Source organism: Calliphora vicina, chromosome 2 (assembly GCF_958450345.1).
Source record: "Calliphora vicina chromosome 2, idCalVici1.1, whole genome shotgun sequence".
Classification (NCBI taxonomy): Eukaryota; Metazoa; Arthropoda; class Insecta; order Diptera; family Calliphoridae; genus Calliphora; species Calliphora vicina.
The window spans coordinates 69077610-69102678 of NC_088781.1; the positions used below are offsets into that span (position 1 = coordinate 69077610).

Below are 25069 nucleotides of genomic sequence, written 5' to 3' on the forward strand. Positions count from 1 at the left end.
TTTTTGTCTTTTATTTATTTATTATTTCAATTTGTTGTCTCATCATCATTAATTATTTTTAAATAAGTATTATGTATTAATTAATTAATTTTAATTTTAATGTAATTATTTATGTATAATATTCCATTGCCTAAACAAAATCTATAAATACTTAAATACAATGAAAGAATTCAGAAGGATGAAAGGTTGCTACGAGAAACGTTATGTGAAGAGGACAGGACAGGAGAGGGGTGGAGAGTCGAGAGTGGAATGTGGGTTACTTAAATAAACACTATGTTGATATTGAAAGATTTGAAATCTGAAGATCTTCTGAGTTGAGTCGCAACATTTGTTGATCCTCGGAATTGATGCGAACTAATTGCTCGCTGTCAAAGGTTAGAAGATTGCTGAGACCATGTTCATTATTGTTGTTGTTGTTATTATTATTATTGTTGTTGGTATTACTGCCGTTATTAGCATTTGTCACTGTTGCATTGGCAAGACCGCCATTATTATTAGTTGCCACAGCATCATTTGCTGTGTGATGCTGTTGATATTGCTGCTGCTGCTGCTGTTGTTGTTGCTGCTGCTGCTGTTGCAGGTGATGTTGATGAGGATGCTAAAATTGTTATACCAATAATTTAAAATCATTTCAAATCTAATTAAACTCTATGTATGTATGTATATGTACTTACAAAATGATTGGGAGCTAAATTCCAACCGCCTCCGGTCGCACTTGTACCATTTCCAGGACCACCAGCTGCACTGGCAGGTGTCAAAAGATTGTGCATTGTGAATGTATTATTGAGATTGCTCAGATTATTGTTAGCAGTCGCTGCAGCTGGATTGAATTTTGTCTCCCAATGGGTTGCGCCTGCGCTCCCAAAATTATTGCCATGATATTGCTGCTGCTGCTGCTGTTGTTGTTGCGTCTGTTGGCCAAAGGCATTATAATCACTAATATCCATTGGTGGTTGAGCATTTGGATTGACACTATTGCCGCCACCAGGGCCTGTGTTGGCAGCATTGTACTGTTGGTTGGGCGAAATCAATTGTTGGTTGCCCTGTGTGGCTGCGCCAACTGTCGAGGCCATGCTGTAGGGCGACGGTGTGTTGTGAGTATACGCGCTGGAAGGTGACAGTGGCTGAGGCGACGGTGTTAGTTCCGGTGGGGCACGATACATACCAAATGGCTGTGGTGATGTATCTATAAGAGAGAGTTTTTAGGAATAATTACTTTTAAATTCAATTATTGTGTATAATATCCACATGCAAAATATGTATGTTTTCATACTATCTTGGACATGCTGATCACCAATCTGACTAGATATTTTAAATTGACTAAAGCGTTTTCCAGTTATCGCTCATTAAATCTTTATATAGGTCACCCTTGTATCTTTCAAATGAAAGTGTAATGTGTAAAATAAATATTAAACTATATCCAAGTCATACTAAACACCAATATTCTGGTACGATATTGATTATTATAAGATAATTATGAATGTTCAAGACATTTTCTGAGGGGGGATCTTATATGGGGACTAGGGACAAATATTTCCTGATTTTCGTCATACTTTACAGTATAATATCAGAGTACTTAGAACTAATTTGTGCAAAATTGTATCAGGATTACCGCATATATAACTGCTCAAACGGTATGCCGTGGGAATATATGTATGTGGGCTAGGTGGAAACATAGACCTATATTGTCCAACAGAGATTATTTGTGGAAATTTTCAGCCGGCTAGATCCTTTCGTGTTTTCAACAGACATATTTTTGTGGGCCTATGATGAATACATCGATGTGTTATAAGTTATTAAAGAACAGTGGATTTTGAACTAACTTCATTTAATAACATTAAATTAGTATTAAATTGAAAAAAATATTACACGTATGTATGTTTAAAATATGTATATATATACATACATATGTATGTATATTAGAGCTCATTTGTGACCAGGTCACTTCATTTGTTTTTCGGGTATCATCACTTTTCTAAAAAAAAGTGCGCCGTACACCCCCTTATATGTGTAATGTATTCCTGCAAGGCAGTTACGAAAAAAAAATTATATTTTTTTTGCCGAATGTAGGGGTCGCCTTTTAACATTTTTCGTTATATCTTTGGCATTTACAGTCGGATCTTAAAGTATGATATATCAATGTTTTTGTCTCGAAAAGACCAATATTTTTCTAAGGGTCATTGGCCATTTTACCATTTATCCACCAGATCTGTGTTCCTACCACCCTAATGTCAGAAAATTAAAGCTCGCAAGAAATGATTGCACTTTTGCTAACGAATTAATTCGATAACTCCTTCAGAAATACTTTAAAACTTAATTATGCCAAAAGAGCAACAACAAGTAAGAAAGTGTAGTCGGCCAAGCCCTACCATATGATTATAAACAGTTCTCTTAAAATATAAATGGGAGCTGGATTTGAATACCAAAATTTTTAAGAAATCTCGTTAAAATGATTTTCAGAAGTGGGCCTCCTCATATGGGAGCTACACTGAGGGAAAAACAGCGTTGCAAAATCGAAAACGGTTGGTGTCATTTTGACACCATACGGTGTCACTTTTTTCGACACCGTAAGTTTACAATTTGTAAACAAACGGCTACGAATCGACAACGCAATGTTGTTAAATTATTCGCGACGCATTTCAACGTGAGTTGCTTTTTATAAGTGTTTTAATTTTATTTACATTAAAAAATTTAGAATATTTTAATAAATAATAAAGATTAATAGTGATGCAAATAAATGGTTTAAAAACCAAAATATAAAAGAAAGTGTAATTGTGTTTGATTGAGAATTTGTGTTGATGCTGATGAAGATCCAGGCAGTGAAGTCAGTGAAGATACAGTCAGAGAAGACCACCGACGTGACGACAGTAGCGACATACAATTCCAAATGGAAACTTATAGTTTTTATATTTGAGTATTTAGAAGTATTGTATTAAAAAAAATGTAAAAAATAAAGAAATTCTTATTTATATTAATTACCAAAAAAATAGAAAGGAACAATTTTTTTAGGTGTCAAATCGTACACGAACGGTAGGTATCAAGTCGACAACTTATGGTGTCAAATTGACAATGGTCTGGTGTCAAATCGTACACGAACGGTGACAAATTGTCAACGGTCTGTTATAAAATCGTACACGAACGTTGTCAAATCGACAACGGATGGTGTTAATTCGGTATTATAGACCGATCGTTATAAAATTTGGGGAAACGACTTCTGTATATATATAACTTATTTTTATTAAATTTGATTGGTATACCAACATTTTTAAGAAATTTATGCTAGTTAAAGTGATTTTCGGAAGTGGGTCTTATTTGGGAACTATGATTTATTATGGACCGATCGTTACAAAAGTTACTGGTGCGAGTTCGTCTTACATAAAACGTATTTGTGCTGAATTTCGTTTGGATATCTATATAACTAAGATATTTATGAGAGCTTAACTATTTTCAGATAGGACAATTATATGGGGTCTAGGAGAAATAATAATGGTCCTTAGAGCAATATTTGTACCAAATTTTGTCGAATTATTTTTGACAAAAAGACACGATTTCGTTACATCATACTTATACATCCGACGGTAAATGCAGACTTTTCTGTGGAGGTAACATCGAATTACTTCGTTAGCAAAAGTTTAATGATTCCCGCGAGCTTTAAATATTAGAACGGGATACTTGAGTTCAAGGCCATTACAGCAAAACATTGGTCTTCCCGAGACAAAAACATAGTATGATATATCATACTTTAAGATCCGACTGTAAATTGCAAAGATATAACGAAAAATGTAAAAAGGCAAAAAAAAATGATTTTATTAGGGGGTTACGGGGAATTTTGTTTTTGAGGTACGGTTTACTAGACATTAAGGGCAGGAACAATATTATAATAAACGTGTAAATAAAAAAAATGATATGGATGTATTATAAAATATAGATTGTATATTGCATAAATAAACAATCTGGGAGAAAAGATACAATAGTATTAAGATAATGGAAGCTGTTTTCACATTTTTTGTCCCGCTTAAGTTTTGAAAATACTGTAATTTTTCACCAATTTTGAAAATTGTCCCACTTTTTGTAAAAATAAAACTATGTCTTATGGACATAATATCGTCCATATTGGTTTCGTGGGTTAAACTAATAGTAACAAACTAGCTCTAATTTTAATTTAATGATTCAACTTCGGTATCAGTCGCAAATCGTATAGTGTTAATCTGTTTTATTTAGGTTCTTACGATCGGCTACGATACGATATACTTTTCAGATAATTACTAATTAGATGTGATGAAAATTAATTGACTAATTAACTTTTTATATAGAAAATGATTCATTTAATAATTCGTACCTCTTGGTTCCGTTTTAATCGCAGGTATATTTGAAGCGTTCCAACAGGACATATTTGCTTGACCTATGAAAATGGACAAAGAAAATTTGTTAAAAATTACATGAAATGAAATTTTGTTTAAAATTAAATATATAAAATTAATAAAAACACATAAGAACTGCATGCAATGAATTTGTTAAAATATATGTATATAAAAAATATAAACTAAATAATAAAATAAAATTATAGTCTATTTTTATAAAACAACAAAAAGAAATTGTCTATCAAAGTTTACCTTCATATTCATACACAGTTTTTAAATTTACAAAGGTTTATAAAACAAATTATTTATGGAAATCATGTTTTATAAACCTTTTACAAATTTAAAAAAAAATTGTTTATGATATGGGGTTTAGTTTTTTTGGACTAAGTTTACGTTCCATTTAAAAAACATTGAAAAATTCTTTAAATTATAAATAAAAAATACAAAATAGCGTCCATATTCAAAAACAATTTTTAAATGTTAAAAACAGTTTATGAATATGGGTGTGAATGTTTAACAGCCAAAATAAGTAGTGTTTTGAAATCAAGCAAATTATAGAAACTAAAACATAACAAAGTATCTAAAAATTATTTACCGGATATTTTTTCCTTATTTCGAGAATCCTTTACTAGAAATCTGAGATAAAATATGAAAATAATGCTCAATTTCTAAACAGATATTTCATAACCGACATTTCACCAATAATTCGTTTTAATAGTTTTAAATGGAAAATTATTTGAATTCGAAGTTTTGAACAACTAATTGATTTAATCACAAATTGTCTTTTAAAAACAATTAATTAATTTCGTAAATTCAAGTTAAAAATTAAACGTTGTCCAAAATAATTGGAAAAGATTTATTGATAATACATACTGTTTTATCGACCTTAAATTTTATAAAAATTTATAATTAGAATTTAGCAGCACTAATAACGGAAAATATTGATTCGAAACAAATCAAAAACAGTCAATTAATCTGCAATACGATTCGAATTAGTATGTTAAATGTATAGATGATGCATTCCTACGAATTAGATTATAACCAACCCCCTGTCTATGCCTGATAAATTTTTATCATGATAAACGTCAAAATGGTTGTCAAGATAAATAATTGTCAGGTATAGTCTCCATTTATTAGTATTATTGCTTCGTTGTGACAAAATTATTAGTGCTTTTGCTCAGACAACTTTGTCTTGACAACAAACATCATTAATTGTTATGATAAATATTTGTCAAGTATAGACAGGGGATAATGTAAAGCCCCTTGCCATTCTTTCAAATTGTAAAAAAATCAACCTCGATTAAATTTTAAAATACATTAAAAAGTATTTATAGTATTTATTAGCTAGTTGTTTGTTGTATTTCTACTATTTATTCGTCAGTATAAAATGTTTATTCTTAAAGTGAGGAACTTATGCATAATCATATTCATACAATATTTTTAATTTTATAAAATTACGATTTTGTTTTTTAATTATACATACATATGTATATGTAAATTATTAAAAATATCGTTGTTTATTAATTGATTATATGTATTTATGTATATTTCAAAACAATTTTGTTGATTACATATTTTTATTATTATTATTTTAACAGCATTAAAAACATTCGACAAAAACTTATTTGAAAATCGTTTAATTTGCTTATTATGTTTAATTCTCCAATATGTATGTATGTTTACAATTTAAGAAATCAGTAATAATAATTAATTTGTTTGTTGCTACTTAATATTAATAAAGCATTATTGTTTTTGTTTTAAATGTATAAAAACTGTATAAAGTTTTAATAACAATTTCTAATTTTAGGCAATAAATTGAAGCAAATATTCATTTGTTTTATGATGTGTTTTGTGTATTATTTTTAATCTTAATTTTTCTACATACGAACATATTACATTTTCTAAGCTACAAGTTTTTAACGAAAACAATTTTGAATTTTATTTAAATTTGTTTCTTTCAACATTTTCAACTAAACTTATGCAATAGAAAAAATTTTAAATTATTGTCTTCGCTCCACATTATAGAAAAGCTTAAAGTGCTTTTATAAATTGTTGCTATTAAAATGTGCTTTCCAAGGTGCAAAGAGCTTTTGCTATAAAATTAATTTTATATGTAAATATTCAGCCCCAATACAAGATTCGGGATGATAGTCAATGTTGTTTTTAAAATTAATGGTTTGTTTATCTTGTTATATTTATTAAACCCGATAACATTAGTCCTAATAAGGCTGATTGTGGCATACAATTGTTTTCGTTTCAAAGTCGTTAAAGCATTTATTTTTGTATTCAGTACAAAATTATTTGTAGTTTTAAATATTTTTACTTTTTTTGTAACAATGAAAACATTTTAGTTTTACTTAAATGTTTAATATCTTACTTATTTTGTATTATTGGCAAAGTTTTGTTTTAATATTTTGTGCAATCGCAATCTTTGTTGTTAATAATTAAGTCAAATAATAAAAAAGTTTCATTTATATATATAATTTGTATGTCACAAATTTTCGATTATTTAAATCAGATAAAATTATAATAATATCAATTTTGTAAAACATTTTTATTTCGAGCAAATTCAAAGCAACTCATTTCATCAACAAAACACCATTAGTCGAGATAAAAACACAAGTATGCTTTTATATCTTTCGATTAGTACATGAAATTCGCCTTTTTGACAAGAGTCTATAGTACCCAATGCAATGGTTCGAAATTCGAATTAATTCATAATTCCATTTTCAAAATCAAATTAAATTCCTTTACCGTTTTATTAATGCATTCGGAACGAATTAATTAGCTGTCTTAATTCCTTTATATATTCATTATTTATATATTTAATTCCTTATTGAATCATTCAAGTTTTCTGCAATTCAAATCCATTACAAAATAGCTTAATAAAATTTATTGAATGATTAAATTGTTCTTCAATTCAAATCTATTACAAAAAGGCTTAAATCAATTTACTTCTTTTTATTTTGTAAATGATTAAAAGCTAAACATAAAAGAAAACCGAATGAAGAACAAATATTTTAATTCAATTTGGATTAGATTTTTGAATTTAATCATTAAAAGATTGACTGAATTCATTCTATTTTGAATTAATTCAACGAAGAGTGAATTCTAGTTAGATAAAAGCCATTGAATGAAGCTAAAGAACTAGCTAGATGTTGGGAACAGATTTTTGGAATGAATGACTGACATTTTTTAATTATGAATTAAGATTTTAGTGAATTTATCACAAATTGATTTAATAAATTCGAGGCTCTAATTCATGTTTTCGAATCGAAAAAATGTTTAAAATCCTACCACTCATCCAATTTTTGATAAAATGGTAAACAAAAGGTATATTGTTAAATTAATCCATGCTTTAAACAAGTCTCATTTAGCTACATAACTCAAGTTCAGATTTTCTTTATATTCGCCAGGTTATTTTGAAAACAAAAATTGGCAAAATTTTCAAAAAACATCGGTTAAAGTTCGGAAATGTAAACAATATTGAGAAATATATCTACAAATTCAAATTTCACATGTTTTTTAGTATTTATTTTATAATAATCTTTAGAATAACTTTCCCAAACAAATTATAAAAAAGAATATAATACAACGGCCGCTGATTTGTTCAATGTAATTATTTGACACAACAATTTTTGAATTTAAAATTCTTTTATTCTGATTCAACCACAAAACTGAGGAATTACAATAACTCCCATATAAGGCAAACTTCATATCGACTATAAATCTCTGATATCTAATCGTAATAAATAATATCACTCACAAACTAGTTTTATGTTGATAAGAATCATAGTAAAAAATACTGCAATTATCAGTCCATTGATGATCATACATTCCATATAAGACTTTCTCTCTCGAAAATCGCGTTAGCGCACATTTAGACCGTCTAGAAGTTTTGATCGATAAAACACGATCATATACAATTATTGGAAGTAAATCAGTAAAAATAAAAAAAAATATTTAAAAGAAGTGGTCTCACAATAGATGTTTTTCAACAAAGAATAACTTTTTCAATTTCAATTAGGATGGATATTTATGCAGATACTACTATTTGAATATTAAAATTATTGGTTTATTTTTTTTTATCAAATAGAAAGTTATGTACATGAAAAACGATGCAAAGTTCTTTCTTTTTGCAATTTTTGTCAAAATTTTATTAATTTTTCAATCTATTTATATATGACTATAGAAATCTTACAATTGGCATCATTGTCATCAGGAAATTTTTTCTTTACGTTTACAAAAAAAAATATTAATTTATGTTAGTTTAGGTCAAAATTTGTAACTGCATTTTGAATAAGTTTTTGTAGCCCGAATAGTGCATTTAGGCACTACCTAATGACAATGTAACATTATATTTGAAAATTCGTATTTTAGTACAAAAATTCGAATTTATTTTCGAAAAATGTTTAATTCTCTAAATCGTTAGGATTCTTAAAAAAAGAATTATTTGAAATTTTGAAAAAAAAATTAAAAATGTTCATGTGCTGCCATAATCCGGTTATTTCCTACTTATTTGTTGCGTAACTCAAGAATTGGACGTATTTTACAAATTTCTCGTTGTATGTAAATTAGTATGACTTTCGAGGTATTTCTGCTTCATTCTTTTTCGTACAAATTGTTGTTCCTGACCACAAATTTCTTTATGTAGCTCACACATTTTAAATTGATTCCTTCTGATTTATAACATTCAGATTTTCTATATTTCTTTATATCTTTTAAATTGTTGTTAAAATCACCGTCATTATCTGGCCTGTTCTGAAATCCAAGTTATTTCAAATCTCTATTAACTAATACTTTTTATGTTATCAGTATTATAATCTTAATTATCGAGTTTAAACGATTTTTCTATTTATCTTCAGGGCAAGTTTCTGCAATTTGTATAATTTTCTAGGCGATTATTTGGTTCGGCTTACAGAAATATAAGTCTTTAATAATTTAACTGCTATTTATTTTGTTGCTCTACAAAATCTAAAGCATACTCAGTTCTTCATAAAGAGTTTGTTTCGTTCGGAATACAGAAACAGACACAAAATAAAAATAATTCCCAAATTATATAATATAAAAAAATATGTATAAATATATATGTATGTATTTATAAGATATACCAATACCAATCTAAAATACAGAAAAATACAACCAACCACCACCAAAATATATGTATGTATTTAGAACGAGATACTTAGATGGAGAGAGCGGACTACCAAGATAATGCAAATACAAAGTGAATAAATGATTGTAACTGAAACAGAAACTTACGACCATCTTGGTGATCAATTTGGTGTTGATTTTGCTGTTGTTGTAGTAACAAGTGCACGGGATCGCCGTTTGTTTTTTGACGTTTACGTCTCAAATGCGCGGGATCTAAAAAAGAGCACAATTTTTTTATTTTATATTATTAGAAACAAAACAAAAAAAAAAAAAAACAAGTAAAATATAATAAAATTACAATACATCGTGAAAAGGTACTCAAAGTAACCATATTCACTTGATCTTTATAAATTTCAAATAAATAGACTTAAATACTAATTAATATTCAATAATTCTTTTACAATGAACTATTCTATAGATTCACTATTAAGTACAATATTCAATTATATGTATACAAACAATTAATACATAATTAGTTTAGTTTAAGTTATTATGTTTTTTTCTTAATTTAATACACAATTTAATTTTCAATAGAAAAAACAATTATTCAAAAGGTTTGTATAAAATTTTTAATTTAAAAACTATTAACAAATACGAGTAGTTTTTATTATTCGGTTACAATTTGAATTCGATGGGCTCATTTTCATAAAGACGTTTGAGCACTTTAAGCAAAAGGATAAGAGGCCGATGTATTAAAAAGTATTAATATCTGATCACATTGGATCAGATATCAACAAATTCAATATCGGCACTTGGTATGTAGTTGTAATATTTATTACAACACAACAATTTTTACACACAATAAATAGTGTATCCAATTAAAACAAGGTGTCGGAGAGTAGTAGGTGACATTGATTACAATTTCTCATACAAGTCTTAAAATAATATGAATATGAAAAGTTACATATTGCTGTTTTGCGTAAATTTAAGAATTTCTCAATAATTCATTATCGTTTACAAACCAATCACCCAACCACATATCCACCCACTCACTCAGGCATATTCATACACTCCTCATTATATACATAAATAGATATATAATTTGATTTCTGTATGAACGTATTTCGAGAGAGAGAGAGATAGAGAAAGAGACGACATCAAAACATTATGGAGGAGATAAGGAGTTCCACCACCACCAACATCAAATCCATTTACATACATGTAGATAATATGGACCGATAAATCTCTTTCTCTGTATACAATAAAATATATATATGTATATTGTCCAATGACAACAATTACAACAAACACTAGTACGGTGAGATTACATACTGATGATGTGAATTCTCAGCCATAAAAATTCGTACAAATTAATTTAGGCGATTCGCAGCTACTAAACGTTCTGCCACCTCTTCGGGCGTTAAAATCTCGCCAGCATCAACGGGGGCATAGTATGCCGAGGTCTCGTCAAATTCGCTGACCGTAGCTTGAGGTGGTATGCTAGTGTACAAGGCGAAATGTTCGGCCTCGGTTAAATCGACATTGGGATCAAGTTGAACATTGAATTCGCCCTCGCATAAATTGCGTAAACTTTGCCGATCTGTTATGGCCACCAACTCCATGTTGCCATCACAAATCGGTATGTCAGCCAGTTGGAGGGCAGACACTGTCTTGCGATCTAATGTGTTGCTGAGTGTTAGAGTACTGGCATGGGAGTATTCCTCATGGTGAGGCAAACTATTGACGCTGTCACCCTTAAGGGGAATGTGTATGACATTGGCATTTAAGTGAGCTGGTCGCTTGCCCGAGACACTGCTAACACTACGTCCCACCGGTTTGCCCACCTTCTGGACTTTTTTCTCAGGGGAGTTTGGCAACGATGTGGGTTGTAACGATTTGATGGAGCGCATGGATGCACGATTAGAATCGTTCAAATTGAAATGACCAATGCTGGGTTCACGGCTCACAGTTGGAGTAGCTGTTTTGGATCCTGCCTTTGAACCAGCTGCTAGGTCACCAGCCTGGCTGAGATCGGATTTGCTTTTGCGTCGCGAAAACAGTTTGGAAAAGAAGCCTGGTTTCTTTTGCTTCGGCAAGGTACTGCAATTACCAGCACCGGGTTTTTGTGGCAGACGTTTAGTAGGTGGTGATTGATCTGGAGTTTTCATAATGATAATGGGTGTTTGTTGGCGTGATTTACGATCTAAAGTGCCGCCAATATTCGCTTCAATTGAGCGATTTTCAGCATTGCTGTCTTGCTTGCGCAGCCGTTTGGGCGGTAGGGGTGGTAGTTTTTCCTCTTCGGCGGCCGTAACATGCATGTGAGGTGAGTGGATTTTTGGTGGTGCTGGTCTAGGTGGAGTTTGCAATTGTGGTTGAGATTGAGCTAAAATATCGGGTTTTTGATTAATGACTACTGGTGTTGGTGGAGAAGATGTGGCTGATGCTGGACTAGATCTAACTTCAATGGGATCGTAATGATCATTTTCAAAATCATCTGGTAAATTAGATGCTGGTGGTGTAGGTGGCATGATGTCATCCATTGGTATGGAAATGGGATTCTTAAAAGCAATTTGTAAACTACTATAAGTTGCAGCGTCATCGAAACTTTCCTCCACCTCCATTGCTGTTTGTCCCCCATCTACCAAGGTGCCATCTGTATCGGGGACACACGAATCAATGCCATTCAATTCATTGATTAGCGTACTGTTGTAAGTATCGCGACGTATGACATGATCTGAATATATATCATCCAATTCGGCAACCTGTTCCAGCAGGTCACTTAATGTCTTGTCCTCCGCGTCATTGGCGGCCACCTGGGTAATTGCGGTTGCAGTTGAGGAGGTGGTATTGGTTTCAATTGATTCATTGGTAGTTGGATTTTCCAACTCTTGCAATTCATTTGAATTCATCCATTCAGTGATTTTTTCATTTGTATCCATTAGGGATTGTTGATTGGCCTGTTCAGATTCTGGCTGTTGACCAGCATTTAATAGCTCAACGACTTCTTGCAAGGAATCACATTGATCTTGAGTAGTTTGTAATTGCTGCTGTTGCTCAAGCTCACGCATTTTCTCATCAATAATTGTATCAATTTCCTGTTGGCTACGTCGTTTGGCTGTTTCTTCGTCGTCTATGTTCGTTGGGTCGTTTGTCGGGGTCAGTACAGTATCGCCTTGAGTTTCGGGCTGAGTTTCAGGTGCTGGTAACTCCTCAAAAGTTGGAGTATTCAAATCAATCACCTCCATTTTTTCATCGCTAGCAAGAATTTCATGGAAAATATCTAAGTCGGGTTTCCTCTTGAGGTTCCGACGAAGGTCCAAAAATCGCTTCCTACCTGAATCCAAGGGTACATATTCAAATGGAAGTGGTTCACTCGTAACACCATCCGATGGCCGCTTCAATTGTATAAACACCTATAAAAGTATCAAAAGATTGATTAAGTTTCAATAAAAAAAACCTTAATATCATAGAAACACTAACCTTCGCGGGCTCTGCTATGTCAATTTTACGATATCGCGGCGTTTTAAATGCTATGGCAGTCTGTTTGTGTACATCGGTATGTTGAAAATCTCCAAATGCCTCCCATATCGTTTGGCCATTATTTTCTTCATAAAAACGCACGGAAATATCTTCTTTGGCTACTTTTTCGCACAACAAAATGATCTGGGTATTGCCCAGAACAGAGGCCGAACAACTGCACAGTCGACAGATGACCAGATCGGACATGGCTTTTTTGTCGTATATTGGTTCGGAGACTACTGGCGGCAAAGGCTGAGTGAAACGACCTTTCTGATCACTCTCCATGAACACTTGGAAACACAACCTAACTGAGTTTAAATCAATACTAGAGGGTTGAAACCGATGCGCAAATCCAGCTAAATAAAACCATTAACAGTTTCAGCATAAACGAATAAATGAAAAACAGGAGGAGAAATCTTACTTTTGAATGGATCTACGCGAATTTCTTCACGAGCTTTAAGTGCTGCCTCTATGTCCTTCTTCTTAACGCACTGTATTCCCAGATTGCTAAACACAGCCCTCATTGTTTCAGAGTTGATTTCAAGCGTACACACACCCTTCTTGCAACCCTCTTTACCGACTAGATTATGAGGATGAGGTCTGAAACAGGACAGACATTTTGTAAAACTGAGTAAATAAAAAAGATTGGGTGGGAGCTTACCTATAGGGTTGATCTTTGGTGACACATGACACAACAACTACGGCTCGTCCTTTATAGCCTACAATCTCGATGGTGGGATATGTTTTATTTTCTGGAGTCGAATTAACGCCCGGTATTGAACCAGCTGAACGCCCTTCACACTCGTAACGGAATCTTAAAGCTTTGCCGGCCGGCTGTTCCGTTATTTTTACGTAGGGTTTTTTGCGCACATTTTTGTTGTTATTTGATGGTTGTTGCTGCTGCTGTTGTTGTGGTTGCATTCCATTATAATTAATATTTTGTTGTTGTTGTTGTTGCTGCTGCTGTTGAATTGGATCCATAATTTGAGCGTTTGGATTATTGGCTGTCACACCACTACCGGCTCCTCCTCCACCAGCTAAAACGTTATTATTGCCAGGATTTTGATACATTAGTAGATCAAAATATCAACTGTAAATTGAAATCAAGACAAATAAACTATTAGTTTTATAGAAAAATCATTCATTTTATATGTAACTAATATTTTTTGGGAATTTTCGAGAAGTGCGGATCGTATTATTACGACACTTGCCGACATGTCCGGGAAGTGATACTATTTTACTGATAGGTGTTGTCAACTATGTCAAGAATCTGTTCTGCAATTTCCATAAGCCATTAACATAGTTGGATATCAACTGATTTTAAGTTTCTCAGCGTTTAGAAAGAAGAAACTTTGGCCTTTCGTATATGTATATGATGTTTAGTAGTTAAAAATAAAATTAATTTTTAATAATTTGTTTATGTAAAAACTAAAAATCTTCCCTAGTGAACGCATTTCGATACGTCATCAAGAGTCACACTATTCCGACCCGAACTCCATTAAATAGACACCCTAATGTACATATGTATGTATTTTGTAATAGTGAAGCTGTTTTATTTTTGCAAAAGTCTGTTTAAGAAAAATAAATACATATGTATGTATGTATGTATGTTAACATAAATTTATGTCTTGAGACGGTACTATGATGAATATTGTCTAAAAATAGTCCAGACGACGTCGACCACAGAACAATCGACAGCGACAACAAAAAGTTTCAATATTTCTCCTTGAGAATAGTGGAATAGAGAGAGAGAAACAAACTCACGCACGCACTCATTCATTCACTTACTCACACATTAAAGTAATAGCGTTGAGATGGAAAATAAAAGTTTTCGTTTTGAAAAATAATTTTCTTTACTATCTTTTTCTTCTTCGTTCTTATTTCTTTTTCACTAAAATACTGACTGTGGTGATCGCGGAGGAAAGTGTCGAAAGATACTAAAGATCTAAAATCACTTCGAAACATTTTGCACTCTGGCAAATAAAAACGAATCGAAATATAGCAAATTTTCTCTCTTTTTTTATTCTCATTCAGATCCATGGGTAGGTATATGGACCACAACAAGACAGCAGAAAACAAAAAATTATTTATGGATGTATTCTTTTTCCAATACTCTACGTTTCCTTCGTCTTTCGCGGGAGACTTCATTGGACCGACACTTTAACGCCTTTAGTTTTTACGTTGTAAAACAAAAGCAACAGTTTTATTAAAAATTGTGCACAAAACTTATAAAGACATTTTTTATTTTCTTTTTGTTTGTTGTGTATATTTTCTTGTAAATTTTCGCTTTTCATCCATTTGTAATGAAAAGAAAAACACAATTTTTTGTCCCAAATAAAAATAAATACAGAAAAAAAACAAAGTTGCGACAAAATTGTCTCTATTAGCTCCGGAAAATTGGATAAAAATAACATTTTGCGTAACTCATCGTCAAGAATAAAACACAAACAGAAAAAAAGAGAAGACAATCATACCAACTGACTGCATTGAAAATGGACATTGGCTGGCCTCCACATGTTTAGATTTAAACTGAAATCTTATTTTATTATTATATTTTTCTCTAATTATGAACAAACTGATATTTAACTGGAAAATGGTTTGTGCAAAAATATTTAAGAAAACAAACAAACCGAAAACATCTACAAGAAGGAATAAAAATGTTGTAGAATATACCATATCTGAAAATAGTTGTTCTGGGGTTTTCATTTGGTGAGCTGGACAATGAAAGGACAAAATTCGCCCTTTTCCGGTTCTTCAGATAATACATACCTATACACAATTTATTACTATAATTCCAATTATATTGCGAGATGAGTTGATATAATCTAATTAAACAAACTCGCAACTGTTTTAACGCTTCATTTATTTATTATTGAATCTTTTTATAATCTTAGACCGAACAATAACAAATGTAAGAATAAATAGTGGCAGGTATTTCAAGAGAAAATATTTGTTTTTTACACTTTTTACTTGATAAAATGTACCTAGTAAAAAATAGTAAATTAAAAAATTGATTTGTTTTGCTAATATTTGTATAGTTTTACTAAAAATGTATTTTATTAAATTGAAACTAAATAGGTTTAACAATGTGCAACTTTTAAACTAAGCGTAATTAGATTTTGCTCATATTTTCAGCAGTTGGTTGTTAGATAACGGAGAGCAATTTTAGAAATTGGGAGCATCGACAATCTAAAAATTGCAAATTAAGGGCCACTTCATATGGAGCGGAAAATGTGTTTTTATAACATCGTAAAACATTGGTATGTTTTACGATGTTTCTCAAGATCTATTGGATCTGGTGATAACCGTTTGTACCGATATAATCTCAACTACCGTTACCTATAAATACTGTTATCGAAATTCTATAAATAATTAAAATTAAAAAATTTCAATTTTTTATTTCTATAATTAATTTTATTGAAATCTACAAAATTTTAAATATAACAAGGATAACTTATTTTTAATTTTTGTAAATTTAATTAATAATTTAATTTAGAATGTTATTATTGTCATCACTACAATACCGTTATCGAAATAATCCAAGTTCGCGGGACCTTTCAACCGTTTCGAATCGTTTATTATGTTAATTTTCCTAAATTAAAAACGCTTGCGCGTATTTCCTTATCAAAACAAAAATTTGACAAATTGAGTTTCCAAAATACATGCATACTACATATTAGAGTGACAGTCGATTTTTTTTTTAGATTTCAAAGAGTGCGGGTGGAATATTGTGACACTAGGCTGAAAATTTGATACAAATCGGACAACGATTTCTGGACGCTCATCGATGTCAAAGTTCAGATATATGCAAAATTTTACTATTTATATGAAATAAATAGGTGAAATATTATAGTCCGGGGTAATTCTAATTTTCAGATTTTGAGTCATTTGTTTTAATGTAATATTCATTAATATAAATAAATCTACATATTTCTAGAAAACAATGCAGAGAGTTAACGAGTTTGACCTCGATGCGTGTCCAGAAAACGTTATCCGATTTGGCGCAAATGTTCATCACTTAACTTTTAGGCCTATTGTCAAAATATTCAACCCGGCACTCTTCAAAATTTTAACAAAATTTTAACCGCTTGATCGATGTGACTTACAGTATGTTTATTCAATGTATACATTTTACAGTAAAGTATCAATTATCTATTATAGCTTAGGAGATATTCGCATATTTTACCCACTTTACTCCAGTTTTTTGTAACAGCGTGCCCAAATATTTCCTGATTTTCTCCACTTTTTCAAATAAAAAAAATTGTTTAAAAATACTGACCTAGTTTAATGTTTGCGAAAAAGTATTTTTTTTTAAGTTATCTAAAAATTGTCTAAGAAAATGTTTGAAACCGAAGGGTCCACGTCTATTTTTACGTAAAATTAAACTTTAGGGCAAAAATTCTAAAATCGCATAGTCTATATCAAAATACAGTAACCCATTTTAAATGGCCATGTTCTTAATTATTTTGTAAAGGGTTCCGATAACCCCGAAACTGATAAGGGTATTATAGACAAAAAAACTAAAAAAATCTCATTTTTGGGATTTTTCAAAACTTTTTTAAGAATTTGGGGATTCACGATAATAAATTGAAAATCGGTTTTTATTTTTCCAATTTCAAAGGATAAGTCCAGAGCACACTAAAAAGGTGACTGCGATGAAACAGCTGATTATTTTTTTTATTCAGTTTGAACTGTCAATTCACTTGTGGTTGTTGTGGCGAAAAATACAACAAACCCAAAAGCAAAAACAACAACAGGCAACTTTGACAGTTCACCTACTTTTTAACAAAAACAAAGTACCTGTTATTTTTGTATTGTTGTATTTGTGTAGTGATTCAGTCACCTTTCTTAGTGTGCCCTGGATAAGTCTATATAACTGTAAAATTTCATTATAAAATATTCATAAATAAAAATTTAATTTCAATTTCAAAAAAAACATTTTTTGTCATATTTATCAATAAAGTGTTCCATGAATTTTTAATTGTCAAAAGTTATAAATATTTTTGAAAAATATATAGGTTGAACGAAATTATATTATATCTAATAATACATTTTTAAAAATCTATGTATAAATTTCAAAATAAACCAAAAAAAAACTTCTCCTATAAAATTTGTGTTTTGTCGCTTACGATAATTTGGCGCTAAGGGCATTAGGGTGGGTTAATTTTTTTCTCGACCAAGCGGTTATTAAAATCGTAATCTACGACGAATTCTAAGAAGGTTTGCCGAAGAAACCATGGGTCTAAATAAAATCAAAAACGAGCTTCCCATTTTTAACGCGAAACTTTTCCTTTCGTATTTTATATTTTTGTTTAAATATGCTAACATTTTATTGGGCCTTTTAAGAAACTTGACTATGTTTGGGTTTCTTTGAAATGAAAGAAAGACAGAAAGGTAAATCTTTGCAAATGGAGAAGATTAAAACCACCCGAGGATGGTTAAAAAATCTCATATCGTGGTTGTGCGAGAACCTAAAACAAAGCTTTTGGGTCAGAGTGCGGGAAATGAAAAAAAATTTGGTATGCAGTCTTCTACGGTCAAAATATTCGATTTGAGTAAAAATGGGCGGTACACTCACCTTTTTATAGTGGGCCGCCCATAAGGGGGATTTTCGAAAACAATTAATGCTTACAGAACTACATTTACTAAAACTCTCCCTTTATAATTTGGTAAAAACCTTAGAAAAAATTATGAAAGTCGTGTCAGTTTTTTCGTGGGGCATTAACCTAAAGGTAGGGTCACACATGACAAATATTTGACGAAAAAGACGTAACCACTAAATAAAATACATTTGAATTCCTTTATTTATTTCGAAAACTTATTTTACTTAGGATGATTCAAAACAAAAAATTTAGTTTTATTTTATTTGATGCTGTTTGATCTTACAAAACACTTGTAAGAGCAAACACGTCAAACAAATTTGTGCAAAAAAAATGGTTACGCTTTTTTGAGCAAATATTTGCCATGTGTGACCCTACCTTAAGTTTCCTACGAACAACTACATATGTACAATGTATGAAACTTCTTTATCGGTTGTTATTCACGGTAGTTCTACTCCATAAAAGGCGATAACAATATTCACAATTTCACAAAAAAGATGACCCAGTAAAAACATCAAAATAAGTGCTAAATACATACATTTAAAATATATCTTTACAACAGTTAACAATACACGTCTCTAGTAATAGAATCCATATTTAAATATTTATTTTATTGAAAGTATATTTTGGAAACATCGTTTTATTTAATAAAAATTATATTTCTTCAGCGTGGTGGTCACCAGGATCGCCTGGTGGTCAAAACTCGACCACTAACAACGAAATTATATAGTTACTACGCAAAAAAAATTTTTCACGTTTGTGTTCAAATACACGTGTATTTAGATGTGCATAAACATGTTGTTGTTGTTTTTCAAGCAAATTTAAAACGCTTGTTACCATTTTTATGGAAAGAATTTTTAAATATTTTTTTATATTGTGCACATCTAGAGAAAATAACCTTTTAAACCATATATGTATGTAGGTTTCATAAATATTGGTGGACAATAATATACTTAAAAGTGTACCACAAAAAAACGTGTGGCCTATTTATATATAAGATTATGGGTTCTTATCTCTCATTATCAATGTATCTATTTTTTCTTTACAATATGTTGGAAATTGAACATTATAAACAAAAATATGAGGTTGAAAATTTGGAAATTCGGCCATAGTGCATTGCTACGTGCAAATTTAAGAAGAAAAAAAATATTTGTAAAATTGAAATTGTTTTGTTTTTTTTTTAAATAAACAGTTCCCACGCAACCATTACTGTAGCTGATGAGCGCCTGGCTGTTTAAAAATTCTATTTAAATTATAAATTTTTTGGCTACAAAACAATCGGAAATGACGAAATTTTAAAAATATGTATTTACGAAATTTTAAAGGAAACTTTTTCACGATTTGTTGTGTTTTAATAAGTAAAATAATTATAAATTTATAGTCGATCAAACTAAGTCGACTTTGTTGAACCAACAAAATTAATTTAGTTTGATAGAACATAAATATACAATTTTGCTTAAAATTATAAATTTGAACGCTTTGATGATGGATCAAATTTAACTTATATTTTTTATGTTACATTGCCGTTATATTAAGAAAAGATGCAACAGTTTCCAAACTGTATAAATAATTTATAAATTGTGTAGGGTGAATAATAAAAACAACATTAAAATCGACACAACAAATGTGCATGTCTTCAACAAATGCTGTTTAATTCTTTTGTCTAAAGGTGTGCATGGTTGTTTTTAAAGATTTGCCAGTTTGAAATTCGTTTTTTAGTTTAAAAAAATAGACTTTATTGTTAGATACTGACGTCATTAAATCATTTTAATTGAGAATGTGGTGAAAATAATTTTTACGTTTCGAATGTCGAATTACAATTTTTAAATTGTTTTATACCAGGGAACTCAATATCGCTGTTTTATAAAGAATGGATTATAATAATGCATAAACGTTTTAATTAATTGTTGATCGAAATCAGACATCTGTTTAACTCCTTTTATTTTTATTTACGAAGCATAGCTCTTTTCGTTAACTCTTCAACCAATAGTGATATTCCGAGAACATTTTAATACTAAATAAGGCCAAATACAAGTAAAGTTTTTCAAAGAATTGTTACAATTTAATAATGTATATGGGTAGTTCGATTCGAAAGAGAACTTTTTAAAATCAGTATATATCTATATAAACAAATTTAAACTGTCCTTAAATAAATATAAACTGTTTTTATGGTTGTAAAGTCGATTGATCAAACATTCGACTTTTTGCTGAAAAAAGTCGAAATCGACTTTGTAAAAATTCAAAAACGGCATTTTTCTCATCAATAAATCTAGCAACCATAGCTATTCGCAAATAAAACATAATTCACTGTTTATGCGGTAAAATTTTCTACTTGCAAAATATATTTATTTGCGAATAAGTCGTGCGTATAAACGTAGTATGTGTTTTTTAATTTTTCAATATTTCATGTACTAAGGAGTGAGATCGAAAAATTCTTAACATACATATATGTTTATAAAAAAGAAACCACTAAACTTACAGCTTTAATTTTTTTTTTATTTGATTGAAATTATTATTACAATTTACAAAAAAAATTATTTTTATAGTTTTAATCACTAGTGATGAAATTTTGAACCTTTTTCGGAAACCCTTCCATTAACGTTTTTATAGTGCTTTCTGTCACTTTGCTCGAACATGTAGTCCATCTCCGTTTAAAATCTACCACACTTTTGGACACCTTTTTTGTACTCTTCAATTCTCTTTTAACAAGAGCCCAATATCTCTCCACTGGCCTTAGCTCCGGGCAGTTTGGAGGATTTGCCTCTCTTGGTACAAATACCACATTATTGTTCTTGTACCACTCAAGGGCTTGTTTGCCATAGTGACAGGATGCCAAGTCAGGCCAAAAATAAGTGGACACATTATGAAGTCTTATGAATGGAAGCAGCCTTTTTTGTAAACATTCCTTGATGTAAATTTCGGTATTTATAGAGCCCGTTGTAACAAATGAGTGGCTTCTTTTGCCGCAACTGCATATTGCTTGCCATACCAAGAACTTTCTAGGAAATTTTGTCTGCTTTTGGATCCTAAACTTTTCTTCAACATTCCCTCGAGCATCAGCAACATAAAATTTTTGACCTGGAAGTTGCGAAAAATCTGCCAGAACATACGTTTCGTCATCCATTATGCAGCAAGAATATTTTTTTATAAAACTTGACTTCAATTTCCGTGCTCTGTTTTTGGCCTCTAAATTTTTAGTAGCGTTCCTGTCAGGAACTTTTTGAGCCTTGTATGTTTTTAAACCTGCATTAGCTTTAACTTTTCGTACCAAATAGTCCGAGCACTGAGCTAACCGGGCTGCTTTCCTACCGGATGTGTTGGGAGCTCTTTTGAAAATGCGTTCTATTTTTTTGGCTTTAGAAACATCATGTGGACCATTCCTTCTACCTGAACCAGGTTTTCTATCAACTGACAAGTTCTCCCGGTACTGTTTAATAACATTGGAAACAGTTTGACGGCAGACCTTTGTATGCTTGGCCAACTTTTTGTAAGACCAAGTTGGGTTTTGTTGAAAATATTTAATAATTTCAGTACGCACTTTTTTCTGGTCACTCATTTTAATCAGATTAACAAAAAAATTAATATAATTGACATTACACATAATAACTGACATGTTTTTCAAAGGTAACTTGATCAAAAAAAAATTCAAATAATACTTGGGTTAAAAAATGTAATGAAAAACGTGTGTTAAGAATTTTTCGATCTCACTCCTTAATAACGATCGAAGTAAATATTAGCAGATAAACACACAATAAATCAACCATATGCATGCTAGGGTGTCCTTAAATTTAACTTTTTTCGATTTACGGAACTCTCAATACCCGAGACGTCATCTAACCCAAATGGTAAAAATTTGAACAAAATCGCGGAAATATTTTCCAAAAATAAATTTAAACAAATTCCAATAAAAAATAGTTCTTTTGTTTAATTTTCTGACATAGCTCATTGGATCCAAATGTGTTCAAAGTGACGCTTAATTTAAATTTAAAAATGATTTTTTTTTAAATTACTATTATTCGCTAAAACTAGATAAAATGTTAAATTACTATCAGGTATATGATGTTAAACGATTTCGAAAACGAAACGATATGAAAACGTACAAGGTTGTGATGTATTTGATTAAATTCCATTTACTATGTGTGTTTGCTAAAACTTGAAATTTATGTATAACTATTGAATTTGGTCAAGAGGAAAAATCGGACTTTTATATTAATATTAAAACAGAATACATACTTATTTTGAATTCTGTAAATAGTACATCAACTATGCTTTGATTTGCAATAAAAATGTATTAAGTTGTCTCTTTTCGTTTTAAAGTTACAGCGAAATTTTTTTTTCGAAAAATAAAAAAAACGCATACATTTTTTTTTTAAATTTTTGTATAATAATGATTTTTAATGTTTTTAATTTTTGTCAATAAAAAAATAAAAATATTTTAAAATTACGGATTAACCCAATTAATCGCCACTTTTAACACATTTGTACCCACTGTGCAAAAACTTGCATATCAATTGATACCAAAGAAATTATAAAATTTTATGAACATTATTTTTTAAATTCAAACAATTTTTTTTTCAATTATATTTAATTCAAATGAAGATTTAAAAATCAATATTTCAGGGGTTGGTACATTTTTGTTAAACGTTTAATCTTAACTTGTTAAATTCATTTCTTTAAAGTGCATTTTGAAGAAATATTTGAAAGTAGTTTTGTAGCTCTTTTTGTTGGCGCAGCGATATGAACGATATGAAACTCATGCCTTGGGTTGAAAAGGGTACTAATACAGATAGCTTTCTAAAGGTCTGACTGAATCTGTTCACAAACATCTGTTTGTCAACGTTTCTGAATATGTACATATTGCTTAAAATAGTCCTGACGTATTCATTCCTATTATTTTGATGTCATGATTTTAATTAATGTATTAAATAAACAAAACAAAATTTCGTAAAAATTTCATTGTAGACTGTCTTTAGAAGCTCAATTGGCCAATTGGATTGAAGCCAACAATTCGATCATGCTGAAATGTTCGCCTGCTTAAATGATATTGCTTTTTTCATTTTTGTTTTATGTCACTTTACAATCAAATAAATAAATAAATATCTAGTACATACATATTTCGTTGAAATAACTAAAAAGGCGTTAGTGCACGCTTTTCTTGGATTAAATTTTATTCGATTGAATTCTTGTACATATGTACATCCATACATATGTTTGTGTATTTATCACTATGGCAGATAGATAGATAAATAAATTTATAATAATCGGTTAATAGAAAGATAAATAGATAAAATGTTCAAGCGTGTATGGGCTAAATTGACTATTTCTAATCACCTTGATTTTATTAGTTTTTTCTTGTTGTTGTTGTATCTCTTGTTGCTGTAATATTATCTCTCGATTAATACACCTGCAACACCATTAAAATACTTAATCGATCGCAAATACTTAGAGATATGTATGTGTGTATTTCTGGCCGGAGACCGTCTACACTTGAATGCGAATCATAAAATACGGCAGCAAACAATTAAACTGTTTGACTACTGACGAAGAAGACGGGGCGTTTGATTAAATACGAGTAGTTAGACAAAAAAAAAATAAAGTACTTGACGCTTACACTCACACACCTGATCGGTTATTAGCACTCGAAGAGTTTATGTTCTGACGGTTTGATGTAGAGGTAGACGATTTTTTGTTTTGTTTTATTCATTTACAATCAATTCAAATTTATTAGTTTTGTTTTCGGTCTGTTTTGCTTTAATGCACTTTATCAGTTAAATCGCTTGATTTTAAAACACATAAAGTGTGATTTATTTTTGCAATAAAAATACTTTTATTTTTTCTGGTTTTAATTTTTTTTATTTCGCTTTTAAATTTCACTTTTTGAATTTGCTTGTTTTTTCCGGTATCACGACCATCCGTTGTTCTTTATTTGAGCTTTTGAACTGACAACACGAAAGAAATTTTGTATCTGAAAGATTTTGTTTTTCTATTTTCCGATCGCAGTAGATATTTGTCGTGTATGTGGATGTGTTTTTAGTACATTCTATTTTTGTACACTCGAAAAAATTCGTGTATTTTTTTCTCATTTCATATTTTTTAAAGCTTGTAACTAACAAAGCTATTGGTTTTTTATATGTTATGCATACATTTACAAAATTCGTTATTTAATTAACTTGATATGTCGCTTAATGTATCTCATTAAACTGTCAACAAATGTGTCACACAGTGTTATAGTGAAGTATATATGATTTCTGTAAATTAAGCTTTGTGTTCGGTATCAAAATAATATTCAAATATTACTTTTTCCAACATCAGAGTACTAAAATTTGTTGTTGCAAGTCCTCTGTTACACTCTAATAAATTTTCGTGTAATTTTACTCTATTTATAGTATGTAACTTTTCTCCTACTATAATTAGGGTAAAAATACATGTTTCAAAATCTCAAAAATTTTAACACCTTTGAGGGATTCAAACGGTCTGCTATTATGTTGCATT

The 25069-nt window shown here is 30.4% G+C and overlaps 1 protein-coding gene across 6 annotated transcripts; it reads right to left on the reverse strand.

The window, feature by feature from the left end:
• On the reverse strand, positions 1-24641 carry dl (dorsal). 6 transcript variants are annotated; one of them, XM_065501075.1, is made up of 9 exons: positions 14770-14904; positions 13639-14067; positions 13399-13577; positions 12939-13333; positions 12793-12871; positions 9624-9728; positions 4340-4402; positions 675-1186; positions 1-598 (listed from the first exon to the last, which is right to left on the reverse strand). In XM_065501075.1, exons 2-9 carry the CDS (start codon positions 14046-14048, stop codon positions 272-274), a joined length of 2070 nt encoding a protein of 689 aa, XP_065357147.1. In that variant the 5' UTR covers positions 14049-14067; positions 14770-14904; the 3' UTR covers positions 1-271. The 6 variants fall into 6 exon arrangements, with proteins under 6 accessions (XP_065357147.1, XP_065357144.1, XP_065357142.1 ...); XM_065501072.1 differs by lacking the exons at positions 1-598; positions 675-1186; positions 4340-4402; positions 9624-9728; positions 14770-14904 and adding an exon at positions 24189-24641 and having other exon boundaries at positions 9800-12871; XM_065501070.1 differs by lacking the exons at positions 1-598; positions 675-1186; positions 4340-4402; positions 9624-9728; positions 14770-14904 and adding an exon at positions 24199-24640 and having other exon boundaries at positions 9800-12871.
• Positions 24642-25069: the final 428 nt, after the last annotated feature.

What these genes read in the sequence shown, in the direction of transcription:
- dl (XM_065501072.1), bottom strand. Translation starts at nt 14,048, where the DNA reads ATGTATCAAAATCCTGGCAATAATAACGTTTTAGCTGGTGGAGGAGGA. An exon ending in TCGCGTAGATCCATTCAAAA is followed by an intron (nt 13,334 to 13,398) that starts GTAAGATTTCTC and finishes GGTTTTATTTAG; the next exon opens with CTGGATTTGCGCATCGGTTT. An exon ending in ACATAGCAGAGCCCGCGAAG is followed by an intron (nt 12,872 to 12,938) that starts GTTAGTGTTTCT and finishes ATACTTTTATAG; the next exon opens with GTGTTTATACAATTGAAGCG.